The following is a 26,449-nucleotide window of genomic DNA, read 5'->3' as shown; positions in this document are numbered from 1 at the left end:
TCACTCGGATCGTACCCGGGGTATCACGGCATAACGGGAGGAACGCTAGGGTCACCGCTCGCGCCGGGATGGCGCCGCGCGCTTTGGAAGCTGGTAGGGTGTCGCTATTGTGGACTGGACGTAGGGGAGGACCTGAGAAGGGGTGTGTTTGGCTCGAGAGGACGGACGCGCATGTCGGTAGGCTTAGAGAGGGATATGCCCTTGCGGCCTGCTTAAGGTGCAAACTTCTATTTGGGTGGCTAAGGACTGGGCGGTGGCAAGCCGGTGGTCTGGACGCCCGCTAAAGGGGCTGGCTACCCCTTTGACTATTAGGACCCCTAGGTACTGAGAGGGCTCCAGTAGACTCTCTCTCCCTGTTTTGGGGAAAAGGTTAGGGATTGCGGACTGTAGGAAATAGAAGACTAGCTACCCTAGCAGGGATCAAGCGGCTTGCTCAAGAGCGTAAACGACACCAGTATGGGAAATGGTGGAGGCAAGAGGCAGCCTCTCGCTATATACAACTAGGGCTTAAGGCTACCCTGGCCTGCCCCCCTGAACTAGCCTTACCACGGGTAATCGTACATCATCTCCTAGCAGCCCGATCAGGCCATGGGGACTTCGAACAGTATCATCAACGCTTCAACCATACAGAAGCACTGCTCACCTGCTCTTGCGGGGAGGCTAAGGAAGTAGACCATCTGGTCTACTGCCGAAAGACCTTAGTGAGGAGGCAACAGTGGCCTACCCTCTACCCTTATGGTCGCCAGGAGCCTATAGGACCTATAGGATCTCTTGAGCGCTACTTCAAGGGGCTAATCACTGACCATGAAGGCTTCCAGGCCTTCCTTAGCGTGACAAACTTCTTCCAGAAGATCTGCCCGCAGTACTGAGAGATAGGCCATAACCTATACTCCGAACAAAAGTCTACCTCATAGGGGAGACCAGACTACTATAACGGAACTAGGGCACCAGTGGGAACTAGGGATGGATAGAACACGGAAGTGACTCACGAGTAAGATCTGGAGGACGGGAGGGACAGCGTGTACTGTATAGTATATAGCGAGAACCTACGGCCCTCCACGCCACATACCCTTCGGGAGGTCGGCCGCAAGGGCGGCTGCGCCCTTGCCGCCACGGCGTTAAATACAAAACAAACAAGAAGGGCTGTTTGCCTTCAAACTAGATGAGATGAAGACGTCCTTCTCGACGGCCATGACGGCTATCATCGCGGGGTGGTCCTGTGGCCTCATAACGTCAGCATCGAACTTCGTCTACATCTAGCTATAGGCTTAACGAGCAAGCCCATAGAGTTGGTTATTATTGAAGAGCGTTGCGGTATCTTGAGTGAAGGTGAGCTTGGAGGAGTAAATGATGTGGTGCGCTTTGTCTCGAGCAGGTTTGTCAAGTTTGAGGCCGAAATCCTAAGCCACGATGCCCTAGGAGAGATCGAGAAGGATAAGGATGTTGGACAGCCTGACGGCCCAGCCTAGATGGGCGGAAGACCACATCTCGATTCGAAAGACAACCAGTCGGACGCAGCGGTTCGAGGAACCATAGCGTATGGCTTACCTAGAAGCGGATGTTTCAGCAACAGGCCAGCAATAAGCACAGGGGAAACCGGGCGCAATAAAATCACTTAGTAGCTGTGTCCGGTCGAAGAGCTTGGAAGCGGGCTCTCGTTAGCTATTCGTGAGGCGACGAAAGTGTCCCGCGCAACAGAAATAAGAGCACGTAGAGAAATGTGTATAGTACAGATAAAGGGCGGATGGACCTATCGCGTTCGTTTTACTCGACCAGTGATCACTGGGGGCTCCCTTCCCGACACTTTTCTTTCCGCGTTGGCCGAGGCACACGCTTGACCGCAGGCAGCCTTCGCGTAGACTTCGAATATGAGCCTGAGGGACCGGCTCCGCACGGTTTGGGGGCGTCAACAGCCTGCCGGTAGGGCCGTTCCACTCGCACAGTAGCATCAAGGTAAGTTCAACCCGCTCACCCGGCGCGAACGGTAGCTCTGCATAGGTAAGGTATTGACCTTGACCACGGCGATAAAGCGTAGTGGTCTCAGCGCTGAGGCCGCCTAGAGAATGCCGGTCCAGATCCGTGTCCCATAACCCGTAATGTTTATACACGTTACCGGCAATGAGCTAACGGGTATTTTTCGAGGCAGAGGATAGTATTAGAGACACGCATAATCTTATAAAGCTCTCTAATGCTTGTGGTAGGTTGTAGATTGCTTTTAGCAGTGCTAGGAGCGGGCTGATCAGTGACAGGAGGCCAGGAGAACCACGTTACTAAAGAGACCCCCGTCACAACCTAATTCTTTATATCTGAACATCCAGACGGACGTTTCCTAATACTAAAAATACCCGGATATAAACAATAGATAATACAAAAACATACAGGTTTTCGGTTAAGTGAAGAATTAATTAGCCTATCGAACCCGCCCGGCCGGCCTAAGGTGCTTCCTGGCTGCTTCGGTTAGCGGGGTCGGCTGGTGCAGAATAGGGCCTGATGTTCCAACGCTGACGGCAGCCGGATCTTAGTGGTCGAAAATCTAGACCCTACTCCCGCCGACCACAACACTGATCACTGTAACCCTTTCAGGCTCTGAAATGTTCAGAACGACTTTAGCAATCTCACGACGACATGATGATACTATTTACTATATGTTGTCCCTCGGCTTCTGTTAGTAGACCGTTAGGTACTGTTGAATTAGCTAACTGTAACATATGATCGAGATGGCTAGACGCAATCTGAGCTCTAGGGGCGGCACAAGACTCATGCTGTGAACTGTCAAGGAGGGCTTACGTCCTCTGGGCCGTGCCAGGAGCGTCGTTTGCTCTGCAGTCAATCCAACTCCAATAAGAAAGACCAGAACCTCAAGGTCGAATACACCAAGCATACACCAGATCATCTGATATAAGAGGGGACGTGCGAAAAAGATGAAAAGATATGTGATATCGAGTGATAAGATCCTTAGCAGCGTTAAAGTTATTACATACCAGTGAAGAAGTGGAAAGGAAAGAAGGATAGCAGGCGTCGAGGTAGGCGGGCGGCATGGGGAGGAATAACGAGAGAAGCCGGAAAATTACGCTGTGGTTGAAACCGAGTAGGTAGTAACATATCAAGGGCAATTGCTTATGAATCTCCTGTCATTATATTTACCCGTCAGAGCTATACGGCAGTTGAAAAGGTGCGCCTCCAGGCGGCAAAATGCAAAGGAAAAGTTAGAAGAGGGAAGGAAATGTCTTGTTGTAGCCGCCTGAGGCTCGAGTGGTCCGGGCAACTGTTACCCTTGTGCATAGCTCGTAGCACTAGCCACTAAAGTCTTTTGAAAAGCTACAGAAGTACTCAAACATTACAGACTTCGAATTCGACCGCTTGTAGCTACCCCCAGCTTCTTTATCGTTTGCTTGTTATAATACTGTTCTTAGCTCCGTTGACAGGTCGAGGAACATGGCTACACCAGGAGCGTCCTATTGTATTGTCGTCTGCGCCGATTTAGAATCTAATTTCAGCTTCTCACGTATCTATTGCACAATCGCCGACGGCTGAACTACTGTTTAGACTAACTGATCAGTATAAGCATCAGGAGTTCCTCAGATGGTCAACAACTAGCAGCTAGTAGGTAAGCCTACAAAACCCGGTGACTCGCAATCGTTCCTATCCTTCTGTTCCACGTTCACTCTTTTCTGTCAATCTGTTTTTGTTTTATTTATTTTTCTTCCCCTCCTCTACTCCCCATTCCCTTTGAGACCTTGAGAAGTATACGACTCTTTTATCTTTTCTCTCATCTTGCGTCGCTGTAGCTAGCCTTGTGGTACCGAAACTCGACAATACTATCACAGTCCGTACACCACCCCACTTAACAATAGCAGGCCGCGTTAGTTACGACAAGGATGGAATTCTATCCCGCGATTCAAGCGCAGAGGCTGAGAAGGTCGTCGACGCTCTGCGGCACAACACACACTACTACTTCATGTCCTGTAATAAGGTATACCCTAATCAAAAGGGTACGACACCTAGTTAGCAGTATAGTGTCAATCAGACAAGCTACCTCTGCGTGGGAGTCATTATTAGCAAGACCGCCTTTCGCCAGAAGAAGTTTCTAGCGAGCTACTTACACATAAGGCAGCTAGTGGATGACGCCAACACCTGAACTCATACAGGCCATAAGTGGGACGAAATCAACCTAGACAACAGTATGTATTCTGTCGGTTATGAATCACTAATGCGCATATTGGAAAAGGACTAAACCCATACCTTCCAGTGTTGATTATAGAGGTGCTACGTACCTCTTATACAGCCGATATTAATAGAGTTATGAGGAAATGCAGGTTCATGTCTTACCTCTGATGAACTATACTAGTTTTTCTGTAGGCGAAGGCTGGATTACGCTCTCTAAGGGCGAATATAGCAGGGAATGGAACTGCTCTGCTTGATACCGTTTCATGGCTTCTGAGATGTAGAAGCAAAACACTCCGCAAACGCAGCATCACATGTCAAATCGACAATCTCCATGGCTGCCCTAGACATTCGACGGCGCGCATATGACCACGATATAAACGGTTAAGATCATATCAAGTTTGTAAGCTATCGTGACTAGAGTTGTTGCAGTTGTCTAGACCAGTTTCTGCTATGGGCCTTAGGCAAACCGAATGCATCGTAGACATTCTACAATTTTTCTGAGACCTTTGTCGAACAACATCTTGCCCTGTGAAGCTTTTGGGTTCATGTTGAGGTAATGTTCATATACTGCAATTGAACAAGAGAGAAACTCCGTCCTGAATAACTGGATGTCTGTTCATGTCTTCATGTATTCTGACTATCGTTGAATTTTTCTAGGTTAGGCTCGCCGGTTGGTTGCTTCCTAAGGAACAACCTTATAAGGACACAGCTCATATGAATAACGGAGGCCTGGTCCCATAAAGCTGCCTCGTGGCACTTATTGCTAACAGGCTGCCTTTAATGCGGCTTTAACATGTCAACCCACGTGAGTTGGTGCATTTTGATAGTACAAGTCACCGACGCATTTCAATAATTCATGTCAAGGATGCAACCAGTTACGAGGTTTAACAACTTACGTCTCTACTGATACTGTGTTTGCTAAGTATAGTATCACAGGGCCCCTTGGTCGGACAGGATAATACGCTTTCCTCCTAACGACATCTTACAAAGCAGGCTCATGTGAAGGACGACGGCAGTCTATTTCATGATAGGGTGTTCTAGACACCAACGGGAGGCCGCATTAAGTAGCTTATCTAAATACCAGTCTCTCCTTGACTTAACGTTAACACCCCATTACAGCATATATCTTTATCCTCTTTCCCTTAAGCGATATCTCACCTCAACACCTAGATACCTACACACCCTCTCACAGGTTCCCACGCCCGAGTGATAGATGTAAGGATCGCGCCTGCCTCTTGCGCCTATGTCCGATGCTTGTCTATGAGTGCTGTCTTGCCCCTGTAGGCTCCGGAAACGGCGATGCACGTCGGCTGGGGTGAGCATCCTTTCCGGTGAAGGCTCAAGATACAAGTGTTACTCCGTCTGGAGACTGTATTGCACTGGGAAATGAAAGTATAAGACGCCAGCATCCGATCTCAGCTGCATAGTGTCTCCCTGAGCCTAGAAATTGGGGCTGCTAACGGACTCTAGAGGGGCGACAAGCTCTTGATGGGAGGTAGTGTATAGATAGGAAGTCTATATCTTCATTCCGCATTCTTAAGGTAAGTCGAGCACCGCATATGGACGGACGTGAGCTGAGCCACTCCAAGCTCTCCTTTACTAGGTAGTCTCTCGCAAACGCCCCCTCAGTCGGCAACGAAAACCGCCGCCTATGACTATCGTGCTAGGGGGCGGGCTACCTATGGAGCAGCCGATGGCTGATGAGGTCACCGTCGATGCGACTGCTGCTGACAGGACTTCTGTTGACGAGACTGCTGTTGTCGAGGCTGCTGCCAGTGGGCCTCCCGTTCACGTGAACGCTGGCAGTGAAACAACCGCCGGGGGATCTTCTGTGTACAAAGCTCAAGTCCAATGACAACCACCCATCGCCAGAGGCTCCACAAAGAACGGTTTCGGCAGACGCGACCGCGGCTGGCGGACACCTCTACACGCGCGACTATTACCGGCGGGCCGTCTTCTAGTAGGCAGACCTCTGCGGGCAAAACCTCCCCCAAGAACACCACCTCCAGGAAAATTGCTGCTTACGAGGCCACTTCTGCTGATAACACTGCCCTATAAAGTGTCTAAGGTTAAGCGCCGAACTGGAGAGCCGGTCCCGTTACTTAGGCAGTTTCGCTCATGAAACATGGGGTTATTAAGAGCGGCATGTAGATAGATATCTATTTTAGTAGCGTCCGCGCGGGGCTTCTTCTTAGATACATTCACGAAACGTCAATACTATCTATAGCGCGATGCTGGCCCGTGGCAACGCGCATGATGAGCCAGGTCGAGAGGTAGGCATCTTATGTTCACATTTTGCACTTGAAAAAGACTAAATCACGGCTCTTACTCCTTAATAATACACTACCGCCGATGCTTCAGACGTGATCTTACTGCTTGTATAGGCTTCGCACCCCGAGGTGTATCAATTTCTAAGTAGGGGAGCGCCCTATTAGCTTTTGCTGGATAGTTATACGCACAGCGGGTGAGTTTACTCCCTACCCAGCCCCGCCTGCGACTTGTTATTCTGGGTTGCTTAAAGGCGGCCAGCGAGCGCGCGAGGTCTGTGTTTGACATCTTAGGGAGGCATCAGACAAAAACCTCAACCTCTATAGTGTGTCAGGATCAGACGCCGACTCTACATACCTCATCGAGGGGACTGGTTAGGCGGGCGCTTACGATCTGCTATGCTATGGGGGGGTGAGTGATGCGAGGCGGGTCGTTAGGCTTTGTTAAGTAGGTTGGCATAGGCATTGTTGTTGAGGGACTTGCTTCACTTTGGACCGAGATTAGTCCCATGATCACGAAGAGCCTCTTCTGAAGAGCTTAAGCCATCTAGCCATCTTACGGATCAAGCGTCGTTAAAGGACATGTCGCCGGCCGGTTCGTCTCTAACTATGCCACGCTGTTGCCCAACCCCGGATCTCCCTTATGTTGGGACCCATACTATAATGCACTCCCATCCACTCCCCAGGTCAACAGCATGCTGTTGTGATCTCAGTCCAGGGCCCATGAGCTGTTACGTCCCGTCTCGTCCTCTTAAGATAGGTCGATGGGTGCTGGTGGATCGACGTCTTCCGTCTCCATGTCGCTAGCTGGTGACTTGCGCGGTGGTGACAAGGCTGAGAATTATTAACCACGCGAGTTTTATCGATATTCACATCCATCAAGATTATATTCTTGTGAGGGGGGGAAACCGTCCCTGCGAAGCTGGCATATTGTAATTAGGTATCCGTAGGCCTCGTAAAGCAGGCAGCGTCAGAAATAACACTCCGAACCTTAGGCTCACTGGTTGCATTGTGGGGCCTTTCGCTTTGGATCTGGTACAGCCGGCCTCCGTTATGCTTAATCACGCTGCCTGTTCTGTCTTCCGGTGTTGTGGCCGTTGTGGCCGCAACTGATTCGCTGGGTCAGGCCCGCGCAGCGAGAGACCGCGGGACCCGGATTTCTTCCGGAGATGGCCGATGGTTCAGGGATGTGGCAAGATTCCTCGCCATCATTCGGCTTTATTTTAGGGGGGAAATGGAAATAGTCAGGCGGGCAGAGACCTGCTATAGCCTTGTTCGGGCCTGCAGCTATTCGACTAGTGTCTATGATGCGGTCAAGGTGTTCCTATGCGGCCTGGAACAGAAACCGTCTAGCGCACGGCAGACCTTGCTAGCATTGTTCACCCTTGATCAAGGCTAGCGTGTATGAGGTTAAGGAGGATGGGAAGAGTGTCGCTATTGCTAGGCCTGGAGAAGCCTGCTATATATAGTCCTGCGCCGGACTCCCCGCGAACATCGTCGGAGCTGCACCCCGGCCTCTACGGGTCTTCATCCCCACGCAGCAGGAGAGCGGAGGTCGGGTTTAAAGTGTGACAGGCGGACCCTGAGCCCACAGACCTTCCACGGCGCACACAGTAGTGGCGCCGTATAATCGCCCTATTCCTAGGCGCCTCGGCGGAGTTGGTGGAATGATTCCCCTTCTCCTCGTCAGTTTGCGTCCTACGTGTTTCTCTGCCCATCACTCCATAACTACAGGCTCATCTTCTCGCCGTATAGGTGAATTGAGCGCCTGTTGGATCTCTGCTGCCTGTGAATGAAGACGGTTCAGTCAATACAACGTTTTGTTTGATCCTAGCCACTCTTGCCCGTCTACATAACCGAGCGACTGACTCTCTGCCAAATGTAAAGTAGCGCTGTCCTCCGCAGCCTCAGCCAACAGACTATACATGGCCCAACGCCACTGCCTTGTCATGTCACGTTGTTGAATACCTCCGACAATGCGGATCGTCCGCCCCTTCTTTCTTGATGCACGCCGAAATCTCTATTGGTATTTACGGGTCGATATGTTCGGTCGCCGATCCCCTGTATGGGTTTCTCCAGCAACATACCACTGGACGCGTAGCCGTCACTGTCAGGTGTAGCTAGCGAGAGGCCTCTGTTATCCGCTCCCGGTTTGATCGGTTCGGCACCATCTGATGTATCGTTCGCCGGTCCGATGGACCGGCAGGTATCACACCTTCCCTCCACCTCACGCCCAGCCAACCGGAACAACGCCGCAGCAGGCGAAATCAACCGGGCACTTCACCCGGCGCTCATCGTGTGTCTTACGCCTGCCGGCACTGCGCTGCAGCGCATGTCAAGTGCGAAGAGGTCAAACCGTGCTCGCGCTGTTGCACCCGCAACATCGACTGCGAACCCTCCTCAGGCCGCCTGTCTTCCACGGCAGCTATGCACGTGGCCCCGCCCCGGGACGTCTCTAAAACCGGCGGCAGCTGAACGCAACAATCCCCATACTGTCTGGCGACACCTTTCCCCCTCTATACCTATACCAACTACTCCTCCGCTACGTATCAGGAACCTCCTCCGCAGCTCCCCGCGCGCTTGCCAACAGACGCGAGCGGCCTGATGACTCTAGGACAGTACGGAGAGGCAAGAGACGGGCACCAATCGACGTCGACGTGGAGCGCGAGACCGATACCGGATGCCCCGCATGCAATCCATGAAGTGACCGCGCACTGGTTTACGGCCACCATCCTCCTCTCTAATACTACGAGAAGAGCCACAGACGAGCCAGAGAGGGGCTCCTGGACCGTACTGGAGCCGCGGAGTCAGCCTATGCTGCTGGACTTTGACGTCGGATCGAGCTTGGGGTCGTACGGGGTGTGCTTCAAGCCCTTCAAGCAGCTGGGCCTGGGCAATACAACCTAGGCCACCAGCTAACATTGCGTTTGGCCTGCGGACGACATCGTGAACATAATCCAGGGCGCGATAGATAGTTGCCGAGGCCCACAAGAAGCCCCCAAGCTTATGGACACCAGACCATCTCCACTATAGCACCTGTCGAACGAGGCAAACTTGCCCACGCCCACCGGCCGGCCGTGGGCGTGGCGGATGACACAGGCTTTCGGTCATTTCGGAGGCATGCCCAGAGCCTCCGTTGTTATCAACCCTATCGGGCCACTATAGTGACCCAAAATCAAAATCAGAAACGTTACTTCCATCAATAGTGGGCTTACCACAGTCACCCACCATAGGACTCAGTCTCCACGCCCTGCAACGTCTGTGGAGATAGGGCGAATAGCTTGTCCCGGTTCCGAGAAGGGGCCCATCCGACCGTTCGAGCCTGGCTAGGAATCTTCAAGGCCTGCGTACCTTGTCCACCCAGACCCAGTTCTAGAACTGATTCCGAGACTTGCCAAACCTACTAGACCGCTCGGCTATTATTGGCCATCGCGCCAGTCCAGCAACATGCATAGCATGCGACTTACGTATGAACACTACGCCCTACATATTCCAACCCCCCCTCCCCCCTTTCTAACCTTCTACCAGTAGAATGGTGCTGTTGTGGCTTAGCGAGCTTCCTGTAGGCGCCTGAGGTTGCTCTAGCGGGGCGATGGATTCGCACAACGGACATAGTAGTTAGGGAATGCCATGATTAGCGTGCAGAATGTCTCCCTCGACGGCCGAGACTGATTTAAGGCAATACGTTGGCGACTAGGCCACCCATGTCGTCGGTTTAGAGTTTCGGGTTTGTAGCTCTAATCCCTAACCCTGCTGATGATATGCACTGCGGCGGAGCCCACAGGTCTGATGGAGCACGACAAGCATCCGCGGACGAACAGGTTACAGGAGCGGGTATCATGACTCAAAAAAGGTCTCGATCTCAGCCAGTAACATAAGAGGGGAGGGGCCTTAGCCAAGCGCAATCAGCTGGCTTTTCGCTGCAGTGAGTGCAAACGTCCGCGGCCCGCTCTTTTCCCCTTGCTGGCCGACCGCCTCACCTCCGGTTGCCTCGGCCCCACTTATACAATTCAGACCATGGAAAAAAAATGTAATCCATATACATGACACAGACTATACCATCCCATCGCCTACATACCATTGAATTCACGCGAAGTTCGATCGCGCTGGGGCGTGAGAAACCTAATGCGAGTTCTTGTTACCAACCTGTCGCCAAGGTTTGAATGGCGCTATTAATAGTTATGACGCCGTAATCAAATGCTGGACCAAGTCAAACCATGATTCCTGGCGATCGTGCGAGGTGTGGGAGCTACAATGTGGAATAGCATGCCTTATGAACAGCGTGATCGGTCAAATCTCGATGTAAGCATCATTCAACATCACCCTGCCGTCATACGTTCCCGCCCTGCTTCCTTGTACTTGTTTTCCATATGCTACCCATAGTCCATGAATATGTTAGCGATCTTACGACGACGATATACAGGAAATACTGGAGATTGTCCAAGACCCTGTCCAAGTCCCTCGGTGATGGGCAGGAGATGTATTAACTTAGGGGCTTAAGAGAAGGCGCACTGGCCTTCTTATTGGTCTTTAGCTGGCTACTAATCGGCCTTCTTACTCGTATTGACTCTTCTTATCTGAAAGCGTGATGATTTGTCCCGCGGGCGAACCGCGCCACTATTTACGCTTGCCACTTACCCGAGCGCTGCTCGGATTCGGTGATTGTTATACATAGTGACGCCGCCATTACATCAAGCTACCTTCCCTATGCTACGCATCATCACGACCACCTTAGGCTTAAATAAGATCATTTATAACGGTTGTCCTATACACCCCAGTGTCCACAGCTGAAACTCATACTCCTCTTCCACTGCTATGCCGCCGAGATCGGCCGTTGAAGGCGACTATAGAGTGACTCGCCACGGTTCCACCTATCCACTTTGGTAGAAGAAGCCCTAACCGTCGTAGTAGAGGACGGGGTAGACGGTGGTGTTGCAAAGTCGGATGACACTTTTGACGAAATCGAGATTGCCGAAGCTTTGGTCGGTGTAGGTGTTCGAAGTGGACGGCGTACTGATCGGGCTATAATTGCAGCTGTTGAGCAAACGCCCGGTGACACGGCGGACGAGCGGCTGCGACACGACGGGGCCATGCTGGCCTTCGGGGACGGTCGATGCCAAGGTCTGACTGTGGGTTGTTGTCTACTGCTACGCGTAGTTAACCGACATAGACATGCCTGAGGCTATTTTGGCGAAGCTAACATCAGTGGTCAAACTGACACTGACGGAGTTCCCGACGGAGTAACCCTTCGAGGTAGATACCCTAGTAGTGCCCCTATGGGAGCTTAATATAGGCGAGATAGCAACGTCCCAGTTGAAAAACTGGTCGTCGGACATGACCTGGACCTCTGTGCTCTTTCTGCAGGCGCGACGGGCGAGGCCGTCACCGTTGGTTACAATGGAAGGGTCCATGACAGAGGGGGCTGGCTGGGTTGGTTCAAGCGCAACGCGAGCTAAGAGAGCGTCATACTCGGCCGTCTTGAGGATTCTATGGGAACCATCTTCATTAACAGCGACAACGTCGTTAAAACGCAGAGAGGTAGGGTCGGGTTTAGGAAAGGCAGCGGTCGCACTAAGCAGGCCCAACATAGCAAAGAGGAAATATCGTCTCATCTTAACGACATAGGCCTGACAGGATCTTTGTTGCCATGAACTGGTGGAGAGGGATAAATGCAAATGGCGAGGAGCTAGATGTTCCTGAGAGGGGGGGATGACCGTGGCTGTACATATACTCATAAACCTTGTGGTGCTAGCGTATTTTGTCCCACCCTCTCCATACGGCTGGCAATAGTATTACTAGGAATTGGTCAGCATCTGCTAATAGCGTAGACTAATTCTGTGGTATGTAGCTAGCGTCGAATCCCAGACGGATTCTGACACGCAGTAATTAGGGCAAGATGACCGAGGAGGCCAAGGGCTAATGTTTATACATATTTATAAAAGGGGAAAGGATAAGGAAACAAAGGGCCCCTAGGATCAAGCGAGCCGCGGATGGAGCTCATTGCGGGCTGCCGGAACCGATCTAGACGACATTCGCGAATGCCGAGTACTCATGTGAAGCAACTATCCGGCGTGGCTGTGCGGGAGATTGTTTGAAATCCCGCAGGGGAACGATAGAAATTCTGCTCGGTGACAGGGGGGATTCTATCCGAACACCAACTCGTCCTACTCAGTCCCACTCAAGACCTGTTACGGTCAGCTATCCGACAGTAGGGTCTGCTAACAGAAGCTGGGGATTGACACGTTATAACAGTTCACTGAGGTCGTGGTCTGGGTAGTAGGTCGTAGGCTGATAGTAGATCGGTCGTCAGAGGCTAAGGTGATCAGTCTTAGGCTCAACAAGTAATTCGCAGTGAAGGTAAGCTGAGAGTATCCGTGAGGATGAATACTAAGTTGATTGCTGAAGAGCTATGGAAGTCTGACCATGAGCCAGGCTCAGGTCATACTATATACAAGTTCTGCACAGTAACTCTTGTGGTGGCTATGTAGGATATCCGTGCTATCCAACATATCCATGGATAGCTGGGATAGCGGACATATCCAACATATCCATCTTTGCCCTGTATCCGTGCTGTTCCCGAAGTCACGTGACCTGTACCATAGTTCTTCCTTTCCCGATGGTTCCTGGTTATACCTGTGTTACTGCTTACATATGTTCTGCGTTAGCCGCCGAGATGCCAGGCGGGGCTGTTCCAACGTGTCATGCCTGTCGGGTCGTAACAATGGGTCGCGCTGATGCCACGTAGCAGTTGCGGAGAAGTATCGTCCGCAAAAGGAAACATCCATCTCCAAAGTTATTGCAACTGTTGTCTCTAGATCTGGCATCAGTGTTGGTCTGGGGGGATGACGCGACCTTGCCTTCTCTTGGAACCTCGCGTGAAGAACAAGGTCTCTATAGGGGGGTTGTTTAGCTAGCTGAATTGATGCAGGTTGATATGTAAGACTACGCTACATACCCTATTTAATTGCACGTCTATATGTACGTATATACATACATACGTATGAGTCTTAACAGTCTGCTGGCAGGCTCGGGCGTGGTTCTACGACGACAGGCAATGGCGTGAACAGGACGAGAAAGGGTCTCCGCAGCGACCAGGTCTCTGCCAATGATCGTTTAGGCTATGGTAGACACGTTGGGCAGGAGTCTGCGCTAACCGAAAGACTACTTGAAGGGTATCTTCTTCCAGTCTGAAACCAGTCCAAAATTGCTTTACAACCCTTTACAGCACTCACTATTACGACCAACCCAAATCTATCAGTTCATCACGCCGACTAGGCAGCCCACTCTTCTCTTTTTTCTTCTATCCCCCTTTTGCTATTTTTTCTTTTTTTGTTTCTGTGTTTTTTCCGTCTTGGGTTCTGTCAGATAGACAGCGTGGCTACCAGCGAGTAACGGCATAACTGTGTATTGATTGATGATGATAAGTATAAGTGGCCAGTTGGCCAGATCCATCGAGATGTGCTACACTACATGAAACAGATGCAAATAGGCCATATTGGGGTTAGGAAGCAGTACCGGATTGCATAGTTGAGATGCTTGACTCGGTTATGCAATGTGGGCCTGACAGGTTCCCTGAACGGGCTCATCACATTAACACTAACACCACCCAATCTACCCCCACGACCAGAACCCTCGCCCGCGATGGCCTCACAGCCAGTCGCGGGCCTCTCGCAGGCCCCTAGAGGCCTGTCAGCCTCTATGCATAGCCTCCCCCAGACCCCTCCTACCCCTACCTCCTTACCTCCACGACCGAGGGGCCTCACGCCCCCCCCTATCCGGCCCTTGGGAAGGGGGCCACGATCCGCCGCCGCCGCCCTCCAGCAAGCCCGAGAGGGCCGGGCCCTCCGAGATGAGGCCCTAGACCTCCTCGCTAAAGGCCTAGATGCCCTCATTGGGACGGCCCCAGCGCGACTGAAGGCTACAGCCCAGGACCTCATCGATACCTTTGCCCGGTTTGCAACCGCAGAAATCTCTGGACCCACCCCTGGCCCCGGCACTGGAAAAACGTATGCCCAGGCAGCTAGTGGCCCCACGGCAAGCAGCCCCGGCCCCGGCTCCGGCCCCGGCTCCGGCCCTGGGCCGAACCGAACAACAGGCCGGCGGGCTATAAGCTCTATAAACCAGCCAAAGCAGACCCAGGACCTCCGCCTACTAGTCCGGCTCCCTGCAGAACACATCCCTACCTCCAGAACCCTAGCCCCTCATTCAGTTAAAATGGTGGTAACAAAAGAGCTTAACCTACAGCCGCAAGACCTAGTTGAGGTCCGCCACACTGCTACAGGCTTCTCACTCCAGCCCCAGAACAAGGAGATCCAAGCCCTACTTCTTCAGAGGGCCCCTGAGATCAAAAGCTGCCTCACAGCTGAGAAGGTTGAGGTGCCTACTAAGTGGCATCAGTATATCGTCCCATTTTGCCCCCTCTATTTTACTAGCCTTGATGGTAGCAGGGTTGGTATAGAATCTGAGATAGAGGAGGAGGTCTTCCTAAGGACAAAACAAAGACTCCTCTCCTGGCGCCCAACCCGGGATAGCCCTAATCCCGCTACATCTACGCAAAGCCTGGTTATTGCCCTCCCCCAAGGGGTTAAGGAAGGCTTCCGTCTATTTGGACAGTCCGGCCCAGCCCGTCTGCTATCCCCAAGGAAGCATGCCCCCAAACGACACTCCCCTGGCTGCCAGGGCTTTCACTCAAACCGCTACTGCACCCGGCAACCCCTCTGCGAAAACTGTAGCAAACCCTTAGACACTCATGAGACTGGGCCCTGCTTAGCTAGGTCTAAGTGTACTAACTGCTACGGGCCCTTCCCAGCAAGCCATGCAGACTGCCCAGCTAGGCCTCTACTAATTAACGGAAACCTTACTACCCCAACCCAGAAGGAACTGCGAGGGATCCGGAAGGTTGGAGAGAAGGCGTTTAACGATCTTCTGGCTAGCCAGGCCTGCTCCCTAGGCAGCACACAGCATTCTGAGGCTAGGCTAAACGCTACACAGGGGCAACAGCTGATATCTAAGCGCCCTCGACCCCTCACGCCCACACAAGACTCGATTATTGTTGCAGATACCGCTAGTGTAGCTGGGAGCAGTAACATGGATGAAGATGAGGCTGAAGACGCCGAAGCCCTCCCCCCAACTAACCGCCCTATCCGCCCCCTCCCAAGCAGCAGCAGGAGCCAGAGGGTAGCACAGAAGCCTGACTATAACGTTATTAATGCCTACACACACCTCGACATCGACTCAGAGCAGTAGGCTCAGAATGGCTACCCCACGGGTACTACGGGTCGCCCAGTGTAACGTGGGGAAGAGAAGCCCAGCTCATACAGCTCTTCTAGAGCTCTGCTGGGCAGATCAGATCGATATAGTCCTGATCCAGGAACCCTGGATAGGCTATAGAGATAAGATGCAGATTAACACACACCCAGGCTTTAACTCCTACGTACCAGTTGACTTCTGGAACAGCAGAGACACAAGGCCTAGGGTTATGACCTACACACGCAAAGGTCTAAGGCTGCAAATACAGCAATAAAGGTCTACCCAATCAAGAGATATCTTGTGGGTGAAAGTTGGCGACCTCACTATTATGAATACATATAGGCCGCCAGATGAGCCTATAAACCAAGCAACCAGCCTCCTTCTAGATTACCAACCGCCAGAGAGAGCCCTTATTGCTGGGGACCTTAACGCCCACCACTCCTCATGGGAACCTAGGTCCCCTAGCCGGAATCGAGGAGACGATATTGCAGAATGGGCGGAAGGCTACGATCTTCTGTTTATTGGGGAGGTTGGGGCCCCTACCCATACCCACGGGCATACCCTCGACCTAACCCTCTCAAATATCCCCTTTACTGAGGCTTATATCAGCCCACACCTACACCCAGGGGCTGACCACGAAGCCATCACAACAATTATTCCTATGAGCAGGGCCCAGGAACAGGGACGCCGGGCTAACCAGCTCTCAGTCCCAGAGTCAGCCCTACCACGGCTGATCGACCTAGTAAAGGCTGGGGCTACAGCCTTACCTACTCTAGGGGAACTGCCCAGCCCAGCAGAGCTGGACACCCTAGCTGCCCAACTGGTCAGCCTCTTCCATACAGCTATTCAAGCTGTAGGCAAGAGACGGACTAATCAGGGTAGGGGAGCCCCCTGGTGGACAGAAGAATGCTCAGTAGCCCACCAAGCTGCTATTAAGGCTAGGCGCCAACAGGCCCAAGAACCTGGGCTGGTCATACCTCCCCCTATCCTAGAGGAACAAAAGGTCTTCTTAACAACCGTTAGAAGGGCAAAACGCGCCTACTGGACTACTAAGGTTGAAGAGGCTAAGACAGACCAAGATCTATATAAGATCATAGGCTGGCGGAAGTCAAGCCTAGCAGTTAAAGCTCCGCCTCTAATAGTAGAAGGAGAGACGATCAGCAACACCTACGACAAAGCCCAAGCCTTACGAAAGGCCTTACTCGAACGGTTTAGCGCTAGAGATGACCTACCTGGGAACCCTTTTGCTATCCCAGTGGTCACAAGGCGTCTTATACCCTGGCAGGATACAGTTAGTATAGAGGAAGTACGCCAGGCTACTCTAACAGAGACTACAACCCCTGGGACTGATAGGATTACTACAAAGTTACTACAATGCACCTGGGGTTTAGTAGCTAGGCCTATACAGCAGCTCTTCCAGGCCTGCGTACAGGTAGGCTACTTCCCTAGACCCTTCCGCAAAGCGGAGGTTGTTATGATCCAGAAACCGGGGAAAACAGACTTCTCTAAGACTGGGTCCTGGCGCCCGATATCTCTATTATCCTGCTTAGGCAAAGGCTTAGAACGGTTGATAGCAAAAAGGATGGCCTACCTTACCATCCTAGAAGGGGTCGCCAGCCCACAGCAGGTTGGAGCCTTACCAGGGAGGGCTGCAGTCGACCTGACAACCTGTCTAACCCATGAGATCGAGAGGGCTCTAGATACAGGGCTTACTGCGACGCTAGCAACAATGGACGTCAAGGGGGCGTTTGATTCCGTCCTACGAAACCGACTTATTATCAGGCTACGGCAGCAGGGCTGGCCAAGCAGCCTGATCAAGCTGATCTACACCTTCACCTCTAGCCGAACAGCCCGGGTCAGGCTAGAGGATACTACTACAGAGGACTTCCCTCTATCCTGTGGACTACCACAAGGCTCTCCGCTGTCACCTATCCTCTTCCTGCTCTATATAGCTGATATCCTAGCTGATGATCAGAAGCTACGGTTTGGCTATGCAGATGATATAGGCTTAGTAGCTACTAGCCCCTCGCTAGAAGAGAACGCTACAGCCCTAGGCCAGGAGATCACCAGTATCCTCAGCTGGGGAACAGAAAATAAGGTCGCCTTTGACCCGGCTAAGTGTGAGGCAATCCACTTCAGCAGAAAACATAAACAGACAACAAACCTACCCGATGTCCAAGCGAGAGGCCTGACTATTAAAGCCTCAACAAAGCCTGTAAGATGGTTAGGGGTCTGGTTTGACAAGAGACTCACCTTCCAACACCATGTAGGAATAAAGGTAGCAGCAGCAAAGAAGGTAGCCTATTTCCTACAGCACCTTACAAACACAAAAGGGGGGCTCCCAGCAGCTGCAGTCCGAAAAGCAGCTATTGCTTGCGCCCTCCCGATAGCCTTATGTGGAGCGGAAACCTGGTATGCAGGCCTGACTAAGCCAGCTCTAAGCAGCAACAACAGTACTAGTAGCAGTACTGCTTCACAGATAGCTACAGTTGGCACAGGGCAGAAGGGTTTAGCCTGTAGAGTCGGAAGAGTTATTACAGCAGCAGCAAGGGCTATCCTACCTGTCTGGAGGACCACACCAACCAGTGCCCTCATCCGAGATGCTGGCCTACCTACAGCAGAGGTGGCCCTTGCGGCAGCGCGACTACGCTTCGCTACACGCCTACAGAAGGTTGACCAACAACATCCCTTGGTCCCAAGGCTTCTACAGCTAGGGCGGCAGCAGACCAGGCTCCAAAGGACAGCTGGCCTCTTACCTAAGTGCCCAAGGCCAGCACTCCTACAGCCGCAATACCTCCCAGGGTCCAATAACCTTATAGTCACACAGACGAAGGAAGTAGCAGCCAGGATCTTCCAGGCCTGGCTCAAGACGGTGCCAAAAGAGCATACTATCATCTACTCAGATGGCTCTAAAGCCCCTGATAGCGCTACAGGATTTGGCTTTGTTATCTACCGTAAGAATAAACGCATAGGCCAGGGCTGCGGACGCCTCGGCATAGCAGAAGTATTTGATGGCGAGGCCGAAGGGGCGAGGGCAGGGCTCCGACGGGCCCTCCTTACCTCCCAGGGCCAGCCTATACATATCTGTATCGACAATACCAGCGTTATCCAGGGGATCCGAGGCATGGCCCCAGACTCCTCACAAGCTGCCTTCCTTGAGATCCAAGAGGCAGCTAGGATATACAACATACAAACCCACTGGTCCCCAGGGCACCAGGGTATCAAAGGAAACGAGGAAGCAGACATCCTAGCTAAGGAGGGCACAACCCTGCCAGCCCCTAGGGGCCAACTAGCTACCCTATCAGGGATCAAACGGCTTGCTAGAGAGCGAATATACCGCCAGCATAGAAGATGGTGGAAGCAAGAGGCAACGCCCTTTTACACCCAACTAGGGCTTAAGGCTTCCCTCGCCTGCCCTCCTGAACTGACCCTGCCACGGGCGATCCTTCACCATCTCCTAGCAGCCCGTTCAGGGCATGGAGACTTCGAGCAATATCACCAACGCTTCAACCATACAGAAGCACTACTTACCTGCTCCTGCGGGGAGGCAAAGGCAGTAGACCACCTAGTCTACTGCCGAAAGACCTTAGTGAGGCGGCTTCAGTGGCCCACCCTCCACCCTTCTAGTTCACAGGAGCCTATAGGGCCTATAGGATCTCTTGAGCAGTACTATAAGGGGCTAATTACTGATCATGAAGGCTTCCAGGCCTTTCTCTCTGTGACAGACTTCTTCCAGAAGATCTGCCCGCGGTACTAGGGACTAGGTCTTGACCTAGACCTTAGTAACAACCCCCTCCTCGTAGAGGATCGGAAGACCACAACGGAACTAGGGAACCAGCGGGAACTAGGGACGAATAGAACACATAGTAGCCCACGGGCAAGATTTGGAGGACGTTAGGAAGAGGCGTGTACTGTAGAGTATATAGCTTGAGCCGGCGGCCCTCCACGCCATATACCCCTCGGGAGGTCGGCCGTAAGGGCGGCCGCGCCCTTGCCGCCACGGCGTTAAATATAACAACAACAACAACGACGACACATCTACCACAAAGCACACACCAGGGCTGTCGCCCCCCCCCCCCCCCCCCCCCCCCTACTTACGGCCCAAACCTAGAAAGAGAGCGTACTGCGAGATTTCAATATAAAGAAGTGTATATTTTCCTTACGGACGATAGTTAATAACACCAAGCTGAAAGTAGGCTTTAATCCTTGTAAATCTAACTGAAAGTTAACAATCTGTAGCAAGTCCACTCACAGCTTCACCAGCGCTGCCGCAAGTCCAATCTGACTTGCCAAGTTAACCAAGTCAACTAGTCAAAGTGATGCCATCGCCATCCCTCAAGTAGTCAATCTCGCATCCCTCGATTGACTTGAAATACCTGATTGTTTCACTTCTGACCAATGAGAGGCCGTAGATCAGCTTGCGCCCTAGTTATTCGGTTATGCCCAGCCACTGAAACATGCCACTATTGCCAACCTCGCGATGACTACATATCTTGATGTGGTTTTTCGAACTGCCCTCAAAATACTAGTTTACAGCCAATCCCTTTGAAACTTTCAGAGGAGGTAGAAGGGATCACAGCGGTTCGAATGATATATAACTCATCCCGATTGCACACTTCTAGCGGGATTTGTTCATCATCTCACATCTTCTTCACCATTTTCAGCCATTTTTAATTTCACCGACTCCATACTCACGATGTCGACTGCTGCCACTGCTGCCAGCGCTTCTCACGCCAACGCGTATGAGATGTTAGGTACCCCGCGCCTCCGCATCTCGACGCAGATCGCGCAGGCTCTGCTTGTTTACCCACCTCTGAATTCCACGATCGACGACCTTCCTCACATCGTCGTAGGCAGTCGAGAGTTCGTTCTTGAGACGCAGTTATCGCGAAGGCGTGGCCGAGGGCGCTCTAGCTGGATTCGAGATCATGGCGAGTTCCTCGTCGAAGTTATTCAGAGCCGCGCCGGCGCGTCCTTTTGGAGCTGTCGACGATGCGACGCGAAGGGGTCTCCTCGTCTGTTTGGCGCTGCCGCCACCTCCGCTCCTCAAGAGCACTTACTTCGGTATGTATCTGTCAGCTTTCTTTCTATATAAGTCATATACTGACGAAGCTGAAGTAGCCATAAGGTCTGCAGGATCTCTGCTGTGTCAGATGAGGACTCTGACAGCAGTACTCTGCCCTCCTCGGCAGACACATCAGGCCCGCCTTCGTACAAACGACTTCGACCTAACAGTAACGTGCCGAGGGCCAAGATCACGACTCTGAGAGACCTCAGCGTTGCCTCCATCGTCTCTGCCGATCTCCCATTCGTCCACTTCGAGAACGCCTACGTGCAGCAGATGTTTCGGTACCATAACCCGGAGGTCGCTGGCGACATCCCGTGGGGCCGGACGGCGATTCGGGACCGTCTCGATGACTTCTGCCGGCGTGGAGAGGCTCTCGTGAAGTCTGAGCTTCACTCTGCACTCTCAAAGATCCATCTATCATTCGATCTATGGTCATCACCAAATATTTACGCCTTTATGGCAGTCACTGGTCATTTCATCCATGCTGACGGCACAATACAGTCTCGTCTCTTAGCCTTCCCGCAGCATCACGGCAACCACAGCGGCCTCAGCCTCTCGGAGACCCTTATCGACGCCGTCGACCGTTATGAACTCCAGCCCCGCATCGGAGTAACGATCTCCGACAACGCTACGAACAACGACACCTGCCTCCGGGCCTTCTACCGGAGTATCTCGCCCGAGATGACGGATGCGGACGTCAAGGCCCGGCGAATGCGGTGCTACGGCCACATCCTCAACCTCGCCGCCCGGGCCTTCTTGTTTGGCGCTGACAAGGAGGTCCTAGAGGCTGAGTCGGACTTCTTCCGGCTCTGTGAGCGGTATGAGGACGATCTTGAGCTCTGGCGGAAGCTTGGCCCCGTGGGCCGGCTCCGGAATATCGTCAAGTTCGTCCGGGCATCTCCGCAACGGACGGAGCGGTACCGGAAGGCTGCGGCGGAGGTCGACGGAGACTCCGACTTCCGGATCTTCTCGGAGTCACGCCGGGAGGCACAGCTTATACTGAATAACGACACTCGATGGAATAGTACGTATCTTATGATCGAGAGGGCTGTGAAGAAGAAGACGGAGATTCAAGCCTTCCTATTAGCCAACAACGACGACGACGATGCCAGGCAGCACATCTCAGAGAAGGACCTACTCTCGAGTGAGGATTGGAAGGTTCTCGCTGAGATCGGGATGATCCTTGAGCCCTTCTACCTCCAGACGAAGCGGTGTGAGGGCTGGGGTATTAATGACGGGCATGGGCGACTCTGGGAGGTAACGTTGGGTATCGAGTACCTTCTCTCGCATCTCATCAACTGGAAGATCTACTACAACGCCAGCTTATCACCCAGTATAGATCACGACGATGAGGGTGACTCTCAGCAGTCGCAGCAATCTCAGAAGCGTGCCAGGCGGGCCCGGCGCCGTCATCATAACCTTCAAGCCCTGCCCGATCATGTACACCAGGACTGGGCATCGCCAGCCTCTCGATATGCCTCGAGATTCGAGTCTCTCAACGAGGAGTGGCAGACCTTCTTACGTAGCAGCGTTGAGCAGGCGTGGCAGAAGCTCTTCGATTATTATGATCTTCTCGGAGACTCGCCACTGTTCTCTGGTGCGATCATCCTGCACCCGTCATATGGTATTTCATACCTAAGAGATATATGGGGGCAAGAACACCAGGAGGGATGGGTTGAGAAGGCTCTGAAGACCCTCACAGAGTACTTCGATCAGTGGTATCGTCAACCCGGCGAGATATATCCGTCTAGCTGGCAAGCCAGCATGCTTCCAGTTGATCCCGGCGCCGGGGACGGAGAAGATGTGCATTACCGGCAATGGGTTAACAGCTGGCGCCGCAAGACGCCGCCCCGGACGGATGAGCTTGATATCTACCTCCGGCAGCCTCCGGAGACCACCTCCGATCCCGTTCGATGGTGGAGGGACCATTCGGAGACCTTCCCGGCGCTCTCGCGGCTTGCCCTCGACGTCTTCGCCGTGCCGGCGATGGCGGCAGACTGTGAGAGGGCTTTTAGTACTGCCAAGTTAACCCTCACTTCGCAGAGGCTCTCGATGGTGCCGGGTACTATAGAGACTCTCCAGCTAAGTAAGAACTGGATGAAGAGGGGGGTCTTGATGCCTTTGCAGAGCTTTACTCTGTTGCCGTCGTGATGTATATAACTTCACTTTTTCTTGATTAGTAAGGGTTTTGCACGTGTTTTTGTATGATGATTGACTTATTTTAATTGGCAATTCACCAAGTAGTCAAAGCCTCAAAAGAAAAGAGGCAATTTAGCAAGTTGGGGGGTCAAAATTGACTTGATTGGACTTGCGGCAGCGCTGAGCTTCACATCGTACTAAACAAAAGCAGTCATAATGTGAAGCCATAAGATAAACAGTCCAACCCTCAGGTTTTTAAAAGCATCCCTCTTGCTTCCTGTTCAAAGGGCGCCCGTCTTATAGCCAACCCCAGCACTAATCTCCTGCACCCATCAACCTGTTTACAACTACAGTATGAGCAAACCCCCTCTACCTAGTCTTCGGTTTCACAATCTGATGCTAATATGAAAAGGACAATGTTTCACACGAATCAAGGGGCAGTATCGCACAACTCACTAGCACTAGCCACCTTCAGCAGCCGTTGGTTTACAGTCACTTGATGAACGATTCATACCACATGTCACAGGCAGTATATCTTACTACAATAGTTTTCGGATATTAACCACTATGCTTAAGTGTAACCTTACCTATCCTTACCTAACCACACTAAGTTACTGGCTCTATGTAGACCACGTCCAGAGCTGGTTCAACATCTCACTTCCTCTACCATGTAAAATGACCCTTTGTCGCTTTATCGCCCACTACTCACTTTATTACCAAAGCTCCACCATCAACAGTCTCCTTCTTATTATGAGCTATTTGCCTTGATAACTAGCCTAGGTGCTGTGCATCCTTTTATTTTCTAAACTGCTCTTACTAGCCTCTTAGACGAGGGCGCTGTGAATAAGCAAGGGCCAATGAGCCTGCGCGGCCTGTTCCCACCCAGAGCCGTCTTTGTAAGGGTCTAGGACAAGGTCGGTGCCATTGGTCTAGCCTACTACTACGAGCATTCCAAGCTGGAGGAAAGAAGAACCATTCTGGGAAAGAGTGGTGCCCTTCTCATCTTTAAATACATGTGAGTCTTCTTCCAGAAGCTTCCATTGAGTAAGGGCCGACAAGGTTCTCATAACCTTCCACGATATTCTGTAACCTTCCAAAGTATTCCATAGCTGAGGGTCTAGCCGAAGCTTCATATCGGTCCATAGACCGTGACAGTCTTAACTTGGTAGTAATAAGGGAGATAAAGCAAGTTTATGCCTTGTAATGGGACGGAATAGTAACATATAACAACCTTTAAACACTATCAGCAGCTATACGTCGCACCCAAAAGGGTTTTCAGATCAAGTATACGCTCATAACGAAGCGTTGTTTGTTCCTAAAGCGCAATTCCGTTCGATGTTTAGTACTTCTCGGACCTCTACCTAGATAGCTACTAAGCAAGTGAGGAGGAGCACGTTTCAACCTCACTAGTATTTTCACCTGTCATAGGCTAGAGCCAGGATTGAGATCTCTGGCTTCGCCGGAGCAGTTACCGAGATCCAGCCCTGTTGGATCTACTACTATGCCGCGTCACACCTCCTAATTAGCGAGTTGCGTTGCTTACCCCATCCTCTAAGCATTAGCTAAGCCAAATGCTTTTGTTTGGGGCGGAAAGGCCGCGCATCCTGTTCCCATCGGGGTCCATGTGCTTGTGGGCGAGCCCGAGGAGGCAGCAACGATGATAACTAAATCAAATGATGACGAGGACGCAGGAGACGATAAGCGGTATGGTATATACCTAGATAGCCTACTCTTATCCAGGTAAAGCCGTCAACCTATCAAATACAGATACTCTTTCGCCAATTATCTCGGGCGGTATGACCGTGCATGAAGTAGGATTTCGGTTTCGGTAACGCCGAGCATATCCACATTGTAAGTACCTTTTTAAAGATCGCTATAACGTAACCAAGGAGGTCAATTAGTAATCAACTGGCGTCAAGTAAAGGGGCAGGACAAGACTAATTAGAAAAGGTGAATATTAATACCACCCAACACCAGGCAGTCAGTCAGGCTGGATCGTGGCAGAGTACACATCTTTTACCTCATTACAACACACCAGGTGTACATCATGGCATATACACACTTTCTTTGTATTCCGCTTGTCACGGAACTCTCTCGCCCCCAGCTATCCGCAAGTCTAAGCACATTCACGACAGACATTGCCCGACCGAACGGTTTTGGCATACCGGAATTCGTAGTGCGCCCTCTCGGTACTATTCACCTTACTCTGGGGGTAATGAACCTTGCGGGATCAAAAGACATTGCGAAAGCTGTCGAGGTTCTCCAGAGTATAAAGCCTTTAATCCCTACCACGCCACTGAAGGTTTCGCTGCATGGCCTGGGGACTTTTCCGGCTGCCGACCCAAGACACGTCGATATCCTATTTGCGCAACCCCGATGTCATGATTACGATTTCAACGCTCTTTGCCACAAGATTAGGCACGTTTTCGAGAGGACCAATATCGTCGACAAGACGGGTCCCCCCTTATCGCTCCACGCCACCATCGTCAATGCTAGAAAGACCCGGAATGGGGTCATTGACGCCAGAAAGATCATCAAGAAATATCGCGACTACACATGGATGCGAAGCATTCCCCTGAAGAAGATTGGAATCTGCCGCATGGGTGCTGAGAAGAAGGGCCGTGATAAGGAATACCGAATGCTGGCTTCAATTGATATTTGAGGGGCCAAAAACGGGGTTGGGGGAAGAGGGACAAAAAAACAAAAAGAAAAAAAAAGAAGGCAAAAAGAAAAGTGTGAGAAGTAGGAAAGAGAATACGAATAAAAGGGCCTGTGGAACGCAAATCAATTTGTAAGTTAACTTTTTTTTCCCCCGAGGAAAATACGCATCTTCACCTAAGATATCAGGGCATTAGAGCCACTAAGGCGGCGGACTGGCCAGCGAAGCTCATTCGCACTAGTGTCGTCTCAGCTACGTGAGATCCCTCATTTGTCTATCGGGGATCCCATAGCTATTACTGTACGGAGTAGATGACTCCGCTCGCGAACGCGCTGATGCCGGTTAGCTCGGAGATTGCCGACATCGACCGCAATGTCCCTGCTGACTTGCAATTCACCCACCTACTGCTGAGATAATACTACGTATTCATAGGGTCTGACTATTGAGATTTGCTTGTAATTTGTTGGAGCTGGGATTGGGCTAGAAAGAAAGAAAGAAAGAAAGAAAGAATCGGGTGGACTGAGATGATGGTCCCTAGCCATGACTAAAGACCGCTGCAAACAACAGACTAACCTACAACACTACTATTTGAGTCTATTTCACAAGACCTCATGCCATAATGTTACGACCCGACAGGCATGACACGTTGGAACAGCCCCGCCTGGTGTCAGATAGACAGCGTGGCTACCAGCGAGTAACGGCATAACTGTGTATTGATTGATTGACTATCTTGTTGTAAAGGATAAGTGGCCAGTTGGCCAGATCCATCGAGATGTGCTACACTACATGAAACAGATGCAAATAGGCCATATTGAGGTTAGGAAGCAGTACCGGATTGCATAGTTGAGATGCTTGACTCGGTTATGCAATGTAGGCCTGACACCTGGCATCTCGGCGGCT

General features: G+C 51.8%; 2 protein-coding genes across 2 annotated transcripts; one reads left to right on the top strand and one right to left on the bottom strand.

Annotated features, from left to right (window-relative positions):
* Positions 1-11,181: 11,181 nt before the first annotated feature.
* Positions 11,182-12,046, bottom strand: CGGC5_v010324 (uncharacterized protein; the record flags this gene model as incomplete). Its single annotated transcript, XM_066152327.1, has 1 exon — positions 11,582-12,046. The coding sequence occupies one exon, from the start codon at positions 12,044-12,046 to the stop codon at positions 11,582-11,584; it is 465 nt and encodes a 154-aa protein (XP_066008230.1).
* Positions 12,047-20,379: 8,333 nt separating this feature from the next.
* On the top strand, positions 20,380-22,902 carry TRA1-0 (putative AC transposase; the record flags this gene model as incomplete). The annotated part of the gene is made up of 2 exons (XM_066152326.1): positions 20,380-20,747; positions 20,802-22,902. The coding sequence occupies 2 exons, from the start codon at positions 20,380-20,382 to the stop codon at positions 22,900-22,902; spliced, it is 2,469 nt and encodes an 822-aa protein (XP_066008225.1).
* Positions 22,903-26,449: the final 3,547 nt, after the last annotated feature.

The sequence above is a fragment of the Colletotrichum fructicola genome, assembly GCF_000319635.2.
Source record: "Colletotrichum fructicola Nara gc5 chromosome Unknown KSG_Nara_v1_contig06, whole genome shotgun sequence".
Taxonomy (NCBI): Eukaryota; Fungi; Ascomycota; class Sordariomycetes; order Glomerellales; family Glomerellaceae; genus Colletotrichum; species Colletotrichum fructicola.
The sequence above is the reverse complement of the archived record's forward strand: the minus strand, read 5'-3'. Positions and strand labels throughout refer to the sequence as shown.